General features: G+C 43.3%; 1 protein-coding gene across 2 annotated transcripts in view; it reads left to right on the forward strand.

The window, feature by feature from the left end:
- DAPP1 (dual adaptor of phosphotyrosine and 3-phosphoinositides 1) overlaps positions 1–18,611 on the forward strand; it is a 55,243-nt gene that overhangs the window by 25,010 nt on the left and 11,622 nt on the right. Inside the window, exons 1-2 of one of the 2 annotated variants that reach the window (XM_050974218.1) lie at positions 9,115–9,196; positions 17,338–17,460. In XM_050974218.1, the coding sequence (XP_050830175.1) occupies positions 9,135–9,196; positions 17,338–17,460 (185 nt within the window). In that variant the 5' untranslated portion in view covers positions 9,115–9,134. Of the gene's footprint in view, positions 1–9,114; positions 9,197–17,337; positions 17,461–18,611 lie in introns of those variants that run through there. The other variant, XM_050974216.1, reaches the window with a different exon arrangement.

An 18,611-nucleotide genomic window follows, 5' to 3' on the forward strand; every position in this document is an offset into this window, starting at 1 on the left:
TTACACTCCCTGTATTTAAATCCTAAAGGAAACACAGAGTACTAAACTACATGCTGGTGGTAGAGAGCAGCCAGCTGAACCTTCCCACAATGTGAAGCAGCCCAGAAATGTGAGCAGAACCTGCCACTTAAAAATCCAAAAAGCAGTTTTCACCTTGAATCCCAAACAAGCAAAAGCTCGTTTTTCAAAGTGCTAATGGGAGCTGCTGCTGCCTAGGTTATTTCTTGTAACCATGATAGCAGATGAAGAATCAAAGTGACATTTTACTTCTTGGCACCAAACACACTGCCCCCACCTTCACCCTCACACCTGACTCCACAGTTTGCTTTTTTTTTTTTTTTTTCTGGAGATGCTGATTAAGATCCCTATTTGTGCGCTGGTGAGACATCTCCAAGGTATGCTGGATGTGCAGCTCCCCTTTGATGAACACGATTATGAACATGCACATGTTATTTAAATGGATTTTTATCACTTGCAAAATATGCCACAGAAAAACTGCTGTTCAGCTTCTTGGAGCTTTGTTACATCCAGATCAATGGGTATAAAGCCATTGGCTGCAGCTTTGCCAGAAACACTCTGACATGACTTGAACTGATACAGAAGTCAAAATAATGTTCACTAACTCAAGCAGATAAACATATTGCTATATTCTGAGATTTCTATGTTGAACCAGCATTTTTTATACTGAATGGTTTTGTTCAATGAACTTTTCATTCACAGAGATTCAGTTTATCTTGGTCAGCCTCAGGACTGCTATTAAACCTGTACTAAACCAAGCTTGCATTTCAGCAGCATTTCCCAAGCAACTGAACTTCATTCTAGCAGCTTAAAAATAGTTTCAGTCTCATAATTTCTTTTGTCTGCCAAGCCATTTCCATCCCAGAAGACAATGACTTTCAAATTTTCCCTAGTGATACAGAAAGGGATTTGCTTGTAAAGCACCTGTGCTCTGCTCCTGGCTGTGGTACAAGTTGCTTGGCTTTACTGAGCCACGCAGCCCACCTGGGCTTCTGGCTAAGTATCTCCAATACTTGGTGCTATTCTGTGACCACTTTGGAGCCATGCCAGGAGCACAAAAGCTAACAGATCTCTGTCTGACACTGGCACATGCTGTGAAACCCTCGGGTGGCACGGTTCTGTGCGTTTCAAGTAAAACAGCAATATACATGTGGTGAAGTGCTGCAGGAGCCTGCAGCAGCCTCTTTGCTTTGGTGGATATTTAGAGTGTGACTCTTACCTGTGAGGATGATTCCCAGGGGAGATCCTATGATCCCTGCAAAAATATGGCAGGGAAGCCTGACTTATACATGAAGCTCTTGTGCTTTTTGTATTTGTGCAATATTTAATTTTTACACCAGTTAGTAAAATGCTTTTTGTGGGTATAGCATATATATTTGGCCAGCACTATGTTTTTTTAAGGCTGCAAAGATCTGGGTTATTATAGACAAGAAATGTAGTTTAAATAACTGAAATTTCCTGGATGTAAGTTGGGGGCTTTGACCCTTGTGCATAATTACACTTCCTAATAGATTGCAGACCACGGGGTTTTGGTTTTATTCCAGCTCTGGCAAACAGATTACTGAGTTATCAAATCCTTTCAAGGAAAGAAAGAAGTTAATTAAATTTTAATGTTCATAAAAATAATGATGTAAAGAGCTAGCACCTTATGAATTTCATGTTTCAAACTTAGGGTTTCCTGTGAGCTCACTCATAGCCCAGTTCCCCTCCAACCCATGACATGCCCTAAATGTAAAAACTGGAGAAATGTCAAGAAATAAAGGTGGCCTACAACAGGTCCCAAATTCTGGTTCCAGGTATTAAAACTTACAGTCTGTCAGAACTGAGAAAGAAAGCTGACTCACACACTGAATAAGCATGCATTTCTGAGTTCAAAGAGGAGATTCCTAACTCCCTGAAAGCCAGAATAACAAAAAAAGCCCCATGTTTCTAAGAGCCTCCTCTACTTTCTTTACAGTATCAAGTTTGTGTCTCAAATCCAAATTTCCTTAATTCTTCATCTTAACCCAGAAAAATCCTCACTGGTTCATTCTTGGGTCATCCAAAAATTCTCTCTTTGTTCAATTACAGCTTGCATTTCAGGCACCTGTACTGCAGGATACAACTGTCCTTTGATTAGTTTCGCCTATCTGCAGTGAAATTAGATCAGTGGCTGGACTTGGAGCACACCCACAGTGTTGACAAGGCCTGAGCTATATCAGCTTTACAGCAGTTAAACATGAGTGCACCCGGCTCTGCTCTAAGGTAACAGAACCAAAGACCACTACCTGAAAGCTGTATTTCATTCAAACCAGAGCCTGCCTACTCTGCCAAAATCACGGCGACAAGGACACATCTGAGCAGACTCCCCAGCCCCTCACTACTTCACTTGTTTATGTCAATCAGTTTGGAGATTTTTAACGTTTGAGTTATGTTTATCTGAACCGGTTTTCAAGCTCTAATTATAACGGTGAGGTGGGGTGAGATGGCTGCTATGAAAGTCGCAGTATAAATAAGAGGGCTTGACTGAAATGCTGGCACAGGCCAGACCTGTGTGTCACGTGGCTGCCCAGTGCAGCTGTTGTGCTCCATGGTACAATAAATAGCTATAGGGAAGGGAAGCGGTGTGGTCAGGCAGGATTTTTTAATACCCCCTACTGTGCTACTTGGCCAAACGCACTCGCCTTGGGGGGAAAAAAAAAAAAGAAAAAAGAAGACAATATCTGCAGTTTAAATACAAGCCAAGCAACAGCCCTGGTGCTTTTTGAAAGCTCTGCAGGAAAGCATAGCATAGTTGCCTGCATCCATGGCTCTCTCCTCTTTTTTGCACAATCCTCCATAGATGACCCCAGCTCGGCTTCCCCCTCACCAAAACCAGCAGAGGACATGCTCTCGTCCCCTTGAGCAGGGAGAATGTGCTGGGCACAGCAACGTGCACAACCTCTCCCACTATTGCAGGAGAGATCCACTGCAGCAGCTGCCCCGAAATGGGCATGCAGAGATCATGCCTGCAAGCATGGCCAGATGGACATCTCAGGTAAGAAAGACCAGGCTTCTGGAGAGGATCTCTATCTAAAACCTGGACCCTGCCAGGAGACTGCTCTTAGGTGTTAGTGTGACAGAGTGCTGGTTTTTAAAGTCACTGAAGTGCCTGAACATGGAATGGAATGGAAGATGAAGCTGCTGGCTTGCAAATGGTCATTGGTGCCATGTGCTGGTAGGAGAAGCAGCCATCCATACCAGGCATTTGCAGTGCATTGAACACCCATTAGACCAATTAGGGTCCACAAAATATTAGTTATAAAGCTCCTGCATCCTTCCTAAGGCTAGGCTCTTACTCATTTTAGGAAAAAATTGACCTGTCACAAGGCATATACATCTTTAAATTAGCAACTGGCAGTGAACTGTGCTCTTGATGAGGCACTGAAAAATGCCTGGCATCTGTAATTCCAGAAAGATGTCTTCTGGGATAACCCTAACGTATTATGCTCACATAATGTTAACATATTAAACCATGCTCCTTCTGCAAGGAAAAGGCACTATAATTGCAATCATTGCTCTCAGAAAGCAAGCTGCATCCCCACTTTCACCCAGATTCTCAGCATCCTGCTTTATGCATCAGCAGTGCCATAAAATGCAAAATGATGCAACATTCAAATGGTTTCAGAGCTAGTGACATAACATAATTTTATTTGGGTAAAATAATTTCTTCTTATGAGCTTCTTTCTACTCAGGTCTTGGTATTACTCCCAAAGCTTGTCTCCCTGTATCCATAAACAGTTGCATAAGGTGACAGGGCTATCAAGTTTTTTAGTGCACAGATATATTTGTATACTAATAATACTAATACTACTAAGAATAATTTTATATTCTATGTTATTTATAATATATATAATTTGTTATTGATTTTATGTTATTCAAATGTAAACTTTAAAGCTGCAAAAACCAAAAATGAAAAAAATCCCAATTTATGAGCTGTAATAAGAGTGCACAACAAACAGATTTACGAAACAGCAAGTAAGACTGTTCTCAGCCTTTTTTCCCCTTACCGCATCTTTAGTTTAAACAGTTTCATTTTGTATTTTATGACACTTTTACCTAAGCCTAGCTTTTCATGAGACTTTTACCAAAGCCTAAAATCACGAGCTGCCTCTCAATCACTTTTTGTGCATGGTGGGCACCGGTGTGTGGGGTCAGTCCTGCTCTGGGTGCAGTCTCTGCCTTGGCTCGACCATGGGTACTGTAATGCCGTCTGAGGAGCTGGGAGCCAGAGCAGAGGTGGAGCTGGCACCCTGGGCTCTGCTGCAGGACACAGTTATGGGGACATTCAGGTCTCCAGCCCTGAAGGTGCTCCCCACCTGGAGCAGCTCCCTACCTGCAGCCTGGAGAGGCTCCTCCTCTCTACAGCTTTAATTACTGGGTTATCTCGGAGCACAGACTCACCAGCCAGGTCTGATTCCTCTTGGAAAGAGGCTGAACCACCAGCAGGTCACTTGGCTCAAGGCACCACATGGCCCACAAGAGGAGCTGCCTGTCTCCAACCTTGCCTCTCACCCTGGCCTTTGCCAGCAAGAGCTGCTCTCCCCTACCTCCTCACGTGTGCTGCCACTAACAGCCACTGAAACCCACATTTTCTAATTTAAAAATAATTTCTAGGTGTTTGGGTTTATTTCTTGGGGTTTGGCTGGACAGGAAAAACATTTGCACAACATCTATTCAGAGAGCATGACACTGCTCTAAAGTGGGAAGTTTTAAAGAGACTTTGGCTGTGTCTAAGAGGACATGAAAAATATATTGAAGGCTTCAAGCACACATACACATTAAAAAGTGGATTGACAAAGTTCCTAGAAAGTTTTCCTTGTAGAACTGAAAGTGGAAACACATAGTCTTCACATTATTATCCACATTATTGAAACTGTGAAAACCAAACCACGTGCAACAACACAGCTGTCTAGCTAGAGGCATTTAATCTCCCACCATCATCTCAAAATATACATGCTCCAGCTCCTGGTTATGCACACAGCAATCAAGGGCTAGGAAAAAATTTAGTAAGCATCAGGGAAAACTTCCTGTACTTATTTCTGTGTCCCTGTTTAAGTTCAGAAACCAGAAAAAAAAAATCCTCCTGCACTTAGCCCTAGAGGAGTAGCTGAATTTCCCAGAGCAAACAAGAGGAGAAAGTGCATGAGGTTAGAAATTATAACTATGTTTGGTCCCAAAAGTCACATCGTGAAGAGTATGAAGAATGCTAGTTTTTTTTTTTTACTAGGGGCAGAGTTAAGAGACTTATAAAGCTGAATTATTAAATTAATATCTCTGGGATCCCATACATAATCATACTCCTTTGTGACATGGCTGGGCCTATCCTACTTGGCAGGAAACTCCAAAAGGCTTGGGAGGGCATGGCTGTTGCACCTCTTGCTGTGCCTCAGTGGAGACGTGTTCCTAATCCAAGCCTGGGGAATGAACCCTGACAGCAGCACAGCTACTGGGATCTTTAGCTGTAGAAGCCCTGCCGCACCCAAACTGTGGAGAAAATGGGGCAAGAACAACCCTTCCTTTTGTACAATCTGTCTTCAAGCCATTTTTCCCTAGGAACTTGGGTAATTTCAAATTCCTTTTCTCACCACTGTTCTGTGTTTCCTGTCTGAATAGATTGCAGCCAATACAGGGCTAGCTGGCACATTCTGGAAATGTGCTGACTGTGGACATTAGAAACACATTGAATAAACGTGCCTTAGGTGCCTCAAAATCCACAAAGTAAACTCATCACTATGCTGACATCCAATATCTGAAGTGTTTTCCAGCATAATAATTGTTTCCAATAAACACTCCAAGACAATCTGTGCCACATTCAGATGGGAAGAATCAGGTTAATTTCAGAAGATGATGTTAATGTGCATCCTGTGTTTGAACACGGTGGAAAGCTTTCTGTAGCTGCTTTAGAGTTTCACAGAATCCCATGGGGTCATACCTGAGGGTAATAGGGATTAGATGTCTTGGGCACTGCAGAATTATCAGATGCAGTCACTTTAAAAGGAATAAATCAATGGCCAGCTCTCTGTTGTGTAGGAAACCTGTGCTCTGCAGGTGCCCACTGTGCTCCATCCCAACCTGCCCCTCATCCCAATCAGGTTAACAATGGCTTCGTGATATTTCTGGTTTTTTTTTTTTTCATTTGGGTGAAATCACTGTCTTTGTGGCTGACCATCTTTGCTTGGATGGTTCACAGCTATCTGTAATCTATTCAGGTTATTAGAAGGTGGAATAATAAAAGGAAAAAAAAAAAAATTATTTCCTGCCATGTTCTGTCAAGTAACTGGAGCTATTTAATTATGTTTTTGCAGAAATCATATCTATTTATTAGTCACATGCCTATCTAAGTCAAATTCTCCTTTAATAATTTAGTATATCATAAAGTACAAAATTACAGCTACTTAAAAAAAACAAAAACCTTTCAAACAGTTTTAAACAATTGCTGCATAAAAACTCAAAAACCTGGAAGAACCATCATGATTCTGGGACCTGAACACTTGCAGGACACGTGATACAAGCTCACCTAGCAATCCCACAATTTCTGCACAGTCTCCAAAAGCACTATCATAGAAGCAAACAGCTGCTGGACTGAGAGACCTGGTGGCTGCACTGTAAAGCATTCACTGGGTTTTGAAGTCTGCTGGTAAATATGGCATTCTGGAATAACCCTAGTGTGACACAACACAAGGAATAATTGCCCATGCATTGATCATTATTGACCCTCCCCATTTTGACAGCCGTAGTTCTTCTGTTTTTCATGACCTAAATTTAAAACAATAGGGGTTTGGTGTTTGTTTCCTGTGAGATGGTGCTGTTATTCAAGAATGATTTGGAGAGATTAGTTTCTTTAATTTAATCCCACTTTGGTTTTTAGCTGACAGCTGTGAGGGGATGAGTAGAGAGCCAAAGTGTCTTTTGGGGGTGCTGTGTGGCCAGCAGCACTCGGGCTGAGCTGCAAGCACCAGAGCACTGCTGCTATCTACAGGTCTGCTCTGCACAGCACTCACCCTGCACACGGAACCACTCCTCCAACAGGGATGCCCGTGCTTGGGAACGGGACCAAAACACAGACACTGAAGTGTTCTGGCTTTGGGGAAGAACAAGCTGGCAATCTGCAGCCTCTCTGTCCAGTGGCTAACCTGTGCCAAAAACCCAAAATCAAGTGGACTTCATTAAAGGGAAAGACGGTCTCTGATTCATGAGAGTACAATTTCTGCCTTTTTTTTTTTTTTTTTTTAATTTTTAGATTTTTTTTTTTCCTACAAATGAAGAGGAAACATTGCACTCTCAGGTGCAGAGTAAGAGGAAGTGTCTCCTCCCAGATGGGAACCCCCTCCCACCACAACACAGTGATGCACAAAACACAATGGTTTACACAAGGGCTGGAAACCACCTTTGAGTCTGCACTGCTGAACTTTTAAGACTATTAGTGATAAAAGTAGAATTTACTAAAATTTAGTTCTGGCTCTTTGTTGCTTGGAATTTAATTAATTTTTCCTTCTGTGCCTTTTCCTCTGTAACCCAAAAATTTTCATAGGTGCTTTTCTGCCTCTATCAGTAGAACAGACAAGACAACCTGGAATGGGTTCATCACTGGTAAATCAAACCAGAACAGGAAAACAATAATAAATAAATCTATCCACCAAATGCAAGCAAACCATGGATACATCAAAGCATCTATTTAACAAATGTTGTGGATTTCAAAGTCAGGTTACCAAAGAGAGTATCAGATCACAAGCTTTCAACAAGCAATAGAGGAAGGGGAAAACTCAGAAAAAGGAAAAAGATATTTTTCCCCACTAAAAAATTTTAGTTTTCCTAGTAAGGAAAAAACCCCCAGCTCATTTTCAGAATTTTTATCTACAACTGAATGTCTGCCTGTCAACATGAACAGGTAAGTACAGAAGCAGAGCACCTTGCAGCCACAATTAGAAGCTCAAAGGACAGTCTGATCTGACACATGGAACCTCTCCGAAGATTTTCCCATTTGGGAGTCTAGAAAAACGCTTTCAAAACTGATTCCCCAAGACCAGCAGGATCTGCTAAAAAATCGTGTTCCAAATGACTCTTAGCTCCACACTGAGCTCAGAGGACTGCTTGTGGGAAAATAAGTAGCTGTTCCATCCTCTCTAAATACCAGTTTTTTCAGAAACAACTTTTAGTCCTGGATACCTGGTGAAAACTTCACTATGACTGGAAAGGAGCATTCTGTCATTGCCTTCTTTTTTTTTTTTTTTTCTTTTTTTGGTGGAGTCCTGTCCTTCTGTCAAATAAGTTTAGTAAGGAATCTGCCACACCTTTAATAATTAATGTCCATGAGGTATCAGGGAATACAAATAACTTCTAGTATCACAGGAGATTGTTTAAGCATTAGAAAGAACAGACACCAGATAACACTCAGAAATTTCTCATCCACAGAGATCAGTCCTCTTGATACTTCCAAAGAGGGAATGAAGCTGTACATTTCTAGCAGTTTATGTTCCTATTCCTGTTTCAGAAAGACAGCGTGACCCCTTCAAAGCCTGCACGGAGGATCGCCACGGAAATCAGCGGGTCCGGGTGCCGGGGCAGACCCTGGGCAAGCAGCATCCCCTTTCCCTGGCAATCCAGCGGCAGGGCCATGGAAAGCTGTAAGGCACAGCGCCCCTGGGCTCTGGGGGCTGTCTGGGGACAGAACTGAGCACCTGACACTTACAGAATAATCTACAAACTTCACCTCCACAGATTTCCTCGCAGAGAGCTTCGGCGGACACAGAAGAGGCGAGGGGCATTCACGGATTGATTGCAGGAGCAAAACGAGCGGACAACGAAACGCTTTGGAATACGAACTTCTGGGAGGGACAGGTTAAAGCAACGGGAGGTATGAATTATTCTGGCGACAAACCAAGGTGTGTTAGCAGCATGCGAGCCACGCCGGGCACCGCTGGGAGCCAGGGGGCTCTGGCCGCTGCTGCCGAGGGCGGGGGTCTCACCGTCGGGCCGGGGCGCTCCGGGGCGGCGAGGGCCGGGCCGGGAGGGGCCGGGAGGGGCCGGGTCCCGCCCGGGGAGGTGCTGGCCCGCACTTCCTCAGCCCCGCGGAGGCGGCGGAGCAGCCGCGGAGCATGGCCCAGCGCCGGGAGCCGCGTCCCGCCGCGCCGCTGGAGCGGGAGCTGCTGGCGCTCGGGTAAGCGGCACCGCGGGGCCCTCGGGGACAGCCCTGGGCGTGCCGGGACACCCGGCGGGCTGGCGGGGTGGGAGCTGCTGGCTCCGGCTGCTGGGTGTCGTGGCGAAGTGAGGGATGGGGAGGTGACGGCGGGTCAGTCTGAGCGGGGCCGCCGAGGCGCTCCGGTGCTGTGGGCCCGCGGAGAAGCCCAGCGCCTCGTCCCTTGATGGAGGGGGGGTGAGGGGCTGGCACAGGGGACCGGCAGAAATAAAGAATAGTTAGAAACCCGAGAGCGCGGGCACACGGTTCGAATGTAGTGGGGAGCTGGTGGCAGGGGTGCACCTTCCCTCGGAGAACCTCCGTGGCCTTGAAGCCATCGCCATCGGATAGAGCCCGGGGTGGGCCGTGCCACTTCCCTGCGTTCCCAGGGAGCACCAAACCCACACCTGTCCTCAGATCCCTGCCCACCCTGTGCCTTCAGCTGCCTCCTTGGAGCTGGGCCTGGGCTCTGGTCTGGAGATCTGCTGTCCTTGCTGGGCTCCGGGAGGCAGCAGGATTCCCAAAGGTGCCCGGGGCCTCAGGAGGGACGGCAGGGGACAATTCACAGCCACTGCGAGGAGAACATCACGCTCACCGAAAAGCAAAAGGCCAGGAGCAAAAAGGAGGGCTGAAGGTTGCAACAGAGTTTGTTCCCTGTCTTATGTCACTCGCCCATTTTTTTCTGCCAGTTAGTTTTGGGTTTTACAGGAGGAAGGCTTGGGTCACTTTGTCACCGGCAGCATTGCTGTGGGCAAGGAGAAACAAGGGCTGGAGGAGCAGCGCGGGTGGGCACAGGCAGGGTGGGATCAGTGGCAGCAAGGCAAAGGGGAGGCAAAGAAGAAGAAAGGCCAGTGATCATTCTGACAAAGCAAAAAGGCTTTAGTGTCAGCTCTGCTTTCAAAAAGAACTGATGGAAAAAGTACAGGTGTTTTGCTTCCCAAGTATTATTTGTGGATTTGGACCAATTCATTGCTAATTTTTGTGGTTCGTTCACTCAGTGAACAAATTGGAGTGCAACAAAGTAGCTTGGAATACTATCTCCACACTGGTGCTACTTTCCCATATTTAAAAGAATATTTTAATGAAATGCCTGGTAACTGAAGCACCTAGCAGGTACGAAATTCAGTAAAGTCACTGCAGTGGTACCCAGAGTAGCCATTTTATACCTTTTCTTTACATATATAAGATTGTGCTCATCCTAAAGCAGAGTCTACAGGGAAGAAGGAAAGAAAAAATAGTTGCAGCTATTACCATACTTTTACTGATTTCCACAATGTGGTCTGAGTTAATATATGCCAGAAACATGTGCCTATAAACAGCAAGGGGTTCATCCTCATAGACAGTCTTGTAGAAATACAGCTTGATGTGGTACTTAATGTGGTATCCATAAGAAGGAAAGAGTACAAATTAGAGGGCTACAAATATGCACTTTTAAAGCTGTACCTTCTTTATTTTACTTCCACTTCAATGGAAAACCTAAACTTTTCACCCTTCCACAGAATACTCAGCATCTCCTTCAGGGAAGTGTGTTGAGTTAAATGCTTTAAAGTTGAATAAGCAGTGCCAGGTAAAGAATCCCTTCAAATTATTAAACAAGGCCCTTTCTTTAAGCCTTCATGCAGCAGACATTCCTGTAGCACAGTCTGAAAGATCTCCTAATGTAAATACTTTTTCAGCTCTGACAAATAGGTGTATCACTCTCCAGGGCATACAATTAAATTTTCAGTCATCACAAGGGTTTTCCATCCTAAACTCGGTCCCCTACTCTCACACTGCAGAGTTCCCCTGACAGCTGGTGCAGTATCCAGCACAACTGAGACCCAGTTCTGGTGAGGAGTGTGTGTCCAACAGAGACAATGGTCATTCAAATGAGAAGTAGCTTCAACATTCACGTACTTTTGGGGGTGAATTTGAAGCAGTTTATTTTAAAGCTTCTGCTTTCCGGTACAAAAATCAAAGAAGCTGGATAAGGTTTAAAGAAGTGTGAAATGGGAAGGACTTTACTCTTAAGAGAAAAGGCTGAGTACCAGGATATGCTCATAGTTTACCAGGCTAGCTGCTCAACAGAATGGAAACTTGTCAGCAATGTAGGGAAAATACAGATTACAGTCAGCTTCCTTGTATTGACGTGTATATAGGTGGACATAATGCTCAGTGAGAAGGAAGATCAAAAGCAGAACACGTGTTTAAAAACTTGTTGCCTCACCCATTAGCTTTGTCCCTAAATCTACCAAAATTTTTAAAAGGGAACACTGAAGTTTGCCAAAAGAGATGTAAGCACCTTTGCTTAAAAGGAAAAGGAAACTGACAATGGGATTCTTCTCTGAAGGCCTCTTGGGTTATTGCTGGAGCCAATCCCTTCTCCAGTTGCCTTTGTTGCTGTTAGAGCTGAAGCACAGCCAGCAAACAGCAGAGCGGAGCTCCTGAGGCTGAGCACGCACTGCGAGGTTGGGGAATTCCGCTGTGCAGTTACTTGCGCAAGAGGTGAGAATGTGGAGTATCCCGTCATCCCGGTAATTACAGGCGGCTCTGGTAGCACAGTTCCCATCCCTACACAGCTTAGTCTGGGTGACACTTTGTTTATCAAAAATGAAAGGCACAGGGCAAGAGAAAACAAATTTTTGTAGCCTTTTTTCCCCTTCTACACTCCAAATTTTCTTTGTCACCCCTTGCAGCAGAACTTTTATGCCCTTTCAGGTCTGACAATACCATGACAGATGATATTTGTAGGGCTGGACAATACATTCCATGCTTAGTTTTAGTTACAGAAGATAAATTAAGCCACAGGCCTAGATCAGGTGATAATAAAATTGTGAAACTGAGGAACATGTTAGACTGGAACAGGGTAAATGGTCATAAGAATTTTTAAATCTCTATTTTCTAATTTAAGGAAGATAAAAATTAAAGTGGGCCAAATAATGGATGAAGATCAGAATGAAGGCACTTGAAAGAAGGGGGAGAGAAAATGGAAGTGAAAAGCAGAAGATGAACTAGTGAAAGTCTACAGTTAGAAGACAGACCTTAAGACTGGATACTATGATGTTATTTCCTCTTATTTCTATTTTAAAATTATTTTCCCCCATATAATGGCTTTCTTATATTCCAGCAAAGTACTTTACACAGTTTTGTGAATTTCAGTCTAACAGATTGAAAAGATGTCTAATAAATACCAATTTGGTTGCCTGACATCTGTAACTTTTGTCTTAGCATTCTTGCCCTTTTGGAGATTCTCTAGAGCTCTGTCAACTCATGCACCATTAAAAACATGGCCAGAACTTCACTTTTAGTGATGTGAGGTACAGAGAACCCTTTTGCAATTTTCAGATGGTGGACAATGTTTCTAGGGTGTGATATTAGAAAAAAAAAAAAAAAGTTAAATCCCAAACTACTAAACTTGACAGATAAGAGCTGGAAGTTGCTGAAATACAGAGTGCCAAAAATAGAGGACTAGTGAGTCAGTTTTACAGTCATTTTTGGAGCACAGGTGTGTGAAAAGCATTGCATCCACCCAGAGGAGATAAGTTAGTGCCTTCCCATGCACTCCATCAAGCAGTACACGGATCTAGTGTTTTAACCTGAGAGTGGGAATACATATTTGAGGCTACAATATAGTTTCAAAGTGTGAGCAAATTCAACTCCTTGTGGTAGAAGACATATTTAATTAAAGAAAACAAACAAACAACAAAACATAAAACTTGACAATATCTACCACCACAAAAACCCCCACAAACAAACAACAAAAAATCCAGTCAACCAACTGAGGGTAAATAACTGCTGTGAGTACTACTGGAGTGACGTCCTACTGGGAGCACACGTGGCTGATCTTCCCAGTAACCTGGGTCATTGTTACCTTTCAGAGGTGGACAAGAGATCAGTTAGACTTGCTGTGTTCCTGCTTGGCTCCTGCAGCTCAGAGAGCCAAAGTGCTTTCCACCCACCTCATGGCACCAGCACTATTGCCCCTGCTGCAGCAGGGGAGGGACCTTCTGGGAAGAGAGCACAGCTCACCCAGCTGAACACCAAGAATCTCCTTCTTGCTCCACAGAAGGAACTTTGAATTGCCTGACTTTTCCACAAAAACAAGCCAAACATGCACACGGTTTCCAATTCTATCCAGGCTACACCTGTCTGAGAACATCTGATAAGGACACAAAAACTAAGTGTGTTTCTGCCTACTGCATTTATCTGGTAGCTGGGCATACTGCAGAGTTGTCACTCCAAACACTCACACCAAATAGCAGCCAGAACTTCCAGCCATGCTCTCTTTTGGTGCTACTATCTTTCATTTTCATGAGGAAGAAAAGCAAGTGTTTCTACTGGATGTTACACAGTTTGCACATAAAAATGGCTCAGAAGAGAATTATGCAAGTCACTCAGCATTCACCTTTTCATGGATGAATGTTTGTGTACTCTGTTATTGTTAAAAAGTTTACCCACCTGATGCCAGCTACAGTTTATTCAGCAGCCCCTATTAAAACAGGCAGATTTTTTTTTTTGCAGAATATCCACATGCTTTCTTTGAAAACAGAATTATCAGAAATGACAGATGCCATACCTAAGGGTGCTCATCTGCAGAGGACACAGAAATGAAGTTTCATTAACATTTTTCATTGGAACAGCTTGGGTTGTCAAAGAACGAATGAACGTTTTGAGGATGATGTTCTAACCTGAACAAGATGTTTCCCACCCCAGACTTTGCTGTAACATATTCCTGATCTTCACCATGGTGCAGGTAGCTCTACTTGCTGCATTAACTACAGAGAGATCTTCCTAAGAAGAGATTTTAACGTGAGTGCATCCTGTTCTGGAGCTGTGATGGTTAGCAGAGCTGGCCAGCACAGTCACAGCTTGTACTACAGCAGCCCCCAGCTTATTCCATGGGGAAACCCCACTGGTGACTGGAGGGACAGATCTTCAGGGCGAGGCTAAGTGCTCTGATGAGTTTGGGCATTCTGGGGCACTCATTTCTTCTCCTTCCTGTAAAAGCTGTCAGTGAAGTCCTTCCTCTATGCTATCAGCAATGCAGTGTGGCATAACAAATAGGCTGGTGTCTGAAAATGCTTTCTTTTTCAAAGAGTGGCAAGAGTGATCTCACTGGCTGTGCTTGCCCATCCTAAGACACGCCTTCCCTGGCCATTCCAAAGAGCAGGAAGGATGGCATGGCCATTCAACAAGACACACAGTGACAACACAAGCATGCTTACATGGATGGGATAAAGAGATTTAATGTCATTTAGGATGAAGTTAAAGTAACAAGAATGGATAAATGACAGCAGCTATAAACTCTGAGCCTGAGATTGCTAGTCAAATTGTAGAAAGGGAACCCCAAAAAGTTGACCACACTTTTTTTTTAATAGAAGAAATGAAATAATTAGAAAAGAGAAACCTCCCAGAAGTATGTATACATATTGGGAGGGCGTACAAGGCCAAGGGCAGCCAGAAGAAGTGGGTTTGAAGCAAGGAAAGAATTTAATCTATCTTTCTTCTTGGGTTTCTCAGAGAAATCTCAATCAAGAACCTCAGGCAATTTTTACACTACTGATGGTTTTGAGTCTGAAAGGTGTCAAAGTACAGAGCAGATTTCTGGACTTGTTTTGTAGTGAATACAAGACTCTATAAAGGTGACTTTTGGAGTGACCTTCAGAAACATCCATTTATCCAACATTATCCATCATGTTCAAACCCAAAGATTTAAGACAATTCACCTTATGAAGGACTTTCTAGGGGCTTCAAAGACATGATTGTTTGTAAAGTATTTTAATTTCCTTAATTCTTGTTTTAAGACAGCATGAAGGTAGATACAGTATTGTGTTTTGTATCAACTGTTTCCTGCCCCAGTGTAACTCAGAAGACAACCTAAACTTCAGCTCAGGCTTGATTGTGAGAGCAGACTGCATGGGTGTGTATTTGCTTACCTTCCTGGTGGTCTGTGATGCAAATTCTAAATTTTCGTCAGCATTTTAATATTTTACCTGTGTTTATGCTATTGGAACAAAGTTTGTGTGACCATTTTCACAGTGGAATATTGAAGTAACCTGATCAAACTATCTGTCACAGTCAGGAAGAGAAAAACCCCAAAACTACACGTAACAGTCCCTTTGACACCAAGATCTGCATTACTGTCTCCCATCTACTTCTATTTTTTGAGCTGAACAAGAGGAACATAGTAACATTTGAGAGACTTTTGTCTGAGACAGCATATTTGGGCAAGAAACTGGTACAGCCTTGTCAGCAAAGTTTTAAAAGTGTGCTTTCAAACAACATTATTTTCCCAATTAAGGGGCTTGTTGTTGGTTTCTGGTTGGTTTATCTATTTTTTTTGCATAGTAGTAACATTTCATTAGTCACTGGTCTTTTATGTGTAAAGAGAGTGTGAATTTAAACACAGCATTTTTTAAACTTAAGTGACTTCTCTTTCAAGTTTAGTAAAAGGGTGTTTTTTGGAAATAAGGTAACAACGCAGTTATGAGCAACCTCAAACTAAATCTGCCTCCTTCCTGACAGTGACCACTCACAGATTTTCTCAACATCTGCTTCTTTCACACCAAAGTGAGCCAAACAGCCTTACAAAATCCCACCCAAAACACAGTGCTGCATTCTCAGCTGCAGGTCTGGCCATGCTGGTACCATCCTGCTCACATCAGGAATGATCTGACATTTGCCTGTTCCTTACTTGGGCAGTTAATCCCAAAGTGGATTTTGGCTAACAGGTGTTCCAGAGGATGACACTTTGACTCTTTAAATATTCATTATTTTATTCTACTGTGTAGATGGACCACATTCTAGAGCCAAAACAGCAATGCTCTGCCTGTATTGAGTTTCACATGGATCTTCTCTTCCTCTGGGTTAACAGTCTGCAGTCTCTCATAAAGCAATTCATCAGCCAGCTGGCCTTTCAAATAGGCAGCCGTCCAAATCCAGAGTTAAAGCTTTGTGTGAGATGCCAAGTTTGGTGGAAACTTGGGATGAACAGCTAGAGAGAAAGAGGATACAATTACACCTGGTTTCATTTCTGACTGCCACACTACAAGTTGTGGAAAGTGCTGCCATGGCACTTCTGCTTTCAGTGGAACTGTGTTTCTTTGGCTGAAGCAGTGACAGGCTTTGCTCCCAATGCTACAGGCATGTAAAAGGAAGGGAAAGGTGACCTGGCACCACTCCACATACAGACAAGGGAAGCTTGCTCCCAGCAGAGCCTTGGGTGTAGTTTCCCTCCCTCCTTCTGCTCCAGAGCCTCATGTGTGTGTGCATGGCTATGGTTATTATCACGTGCCTTGCAGGATTTCAGCTCCAACCTTTTACAGGTCCATCTTTTTGTGTTCAGTCTCAGGCTCGTTTCTAGTGAGACCCTTGTCTCTTGTAAAAAATTGGGTGTTTCCATTGTGGAACATTCTGAACAGAAACAAACTCATAAACTGCACTTCCTGGACTTCTTTGCAGGGTTTTCTCCATGTGAAGCCCTTGCAAAAGTTTATGAAAAAATGAAGGTAATTTTTACTGAAGATAAATTAAAACAGTGTTTAGATGCTTTCCTTTCTTAGTCAGATCACACCTGGCCAAGAGCCAACAGCAGCAAGATATCTTAATTTTCACTGAAATTTTATCACTTAATTTTGTCACCTTTAATTCTAAGCTTAGGCAAGCATGTTTAATTGCAGTTCTTGGCAGTGAAGATGCATTGAGGGAAATTCAGAGTTTATGAGGAATTTAAGCACTGCCTGTTTGCCCAGAAGAGGATGTGTACCAAAGAACATACATATGTCGGGAAGTGCAGCTTCTGAAAGTAGACAAAGGATTCTCTATGCCCCCCAAAGATTCTTTCACCTTATCAGCACAGACCTGGGTAATTTGTTACTCATGCAAGCAGAATTTGCAGAGTTTTTATATCCAGAAAAACAGTCAGCTGTTTGTACACAAGTTTGTGTTAAGGAAAAATAGTTTTTTGACTGTATCAAAAGGTGGCCACTGCAAGGGGCACAGATCTGTGTAATCTCTGAGTGCCTGTGAGGGGGGTGGTAACTCAAAATTGTAGAGGAAGGACTGCAACTAACACTGCTTTTCCAACCCTGCTCCAAAAAGCAGCATTGGAGTGAAGGATGCTTTAACCCCTTGTGTCTCCCCAGGTGGTACCATGACAATCTCACCCGACACACAGCAGAAGCGCTGCTGCTCTCCAACGGGAAGGACGGGAGCTATCTTTTGAGGAAGAGTAATGAAAGGGAAGATTTGTACTCCCTCTCTGTAAGGTAAGCTATGGACAGGGTGAGCTAATCTAATGCTGCACTTTCTTCCATGTTTGAATGTCATATGCACTACAGGTTTTTCTTTTTCCCTAGGGCTTAAACTATTTTGAAATATATTCCTATTGGTGTAATCCCACTGAATGACATTTTGCTAGAGGAAAAAAAATTGGACTGGATTTGACAACTTCTATAATTTTTCCAAATCATTACTTAATCTTATTGGTAGAAAACATAATTCTATAGAATGGCTGTAAATTTTCAGTCTGCACGATAAAAATCTGCATGTCAGTTAAAAGAGCTTAAGAAACAGCTGGTGGGAGTAGAAAAGTTTTATGATGAGGACATGAGCAGCAAAGATTTAACAGGTGCTAATCTTACTAGTTTCTGAATCCCTGTATAGGAACCATCACCTCTGAAGGATGATTCAGTGTTTGGCTGGTTTTACTCCTCTGTTCTGTGCTAAGGTTCAGTCTTAGCCAGGTCTGTGTGACTAAATTGAATAGCACCTGGTGAGTGATCAATGCCAGGGCCTTGAAGTCAATTACAGCAATTTAGAGCACAACTATTCAAGGATACAACCAATACAGAGCAGAGGAAGCCTGGCCTGGTTACTTCACTATGGAATCACATTTAAAGAATCTCCCAGAAGGAGAGAAGCCACAACATTTCAGCAAGGCAACCTAAGGATGCATTAGACACACAAGGTACTCCCTGCATGTTGGCTGGGTGGAGGTAACCAGCCCAAAAAATATTTGTAACCTTTGACAACTGTATGATAAAAGCAGCCTCTAGCCCAAAATTTTAAACTGGTGCATGCAATCTCGTTCCTGCTGCAAACTGAGCCTCTGAACAATTTTTGACCCCAACTCAGCTGAATCACAGTAACTTTCTAAAGTCACTTTGATCTGTGTAATGCTGCTGATTATTTACACCCCTGACAGGAGCACAGCATATGCCCTTGAGATTGTGGCTTTCTGCATATTCACCACCAGGAGCTGTTACAGTCTGGAAGAGCAGTTGCTTGAGAACTGAGCAAAGTCCGATTTGCACATACCCTGTTCCCCAGGAAAGGCAACAATGAGGTCTTGGACCCACTTCTGACAGAAGATCTAGGAGCAAGTGTGCCTATACACACACTGTTGAAATTATTACCA

This window comes from Serinus canaria, chromosome 4, assembly GCF_022539315.1.
Source record: "Serinus canaria isolate serCan28SL12 chromosome 4, serCan2020, whole genome shotgun sequence".
Lineage (NCBI taxonomy): Eukaryota > Metazoa > Chordata > Aves > Passeriformes > Fringillidae > Serinus > Serinus canaria.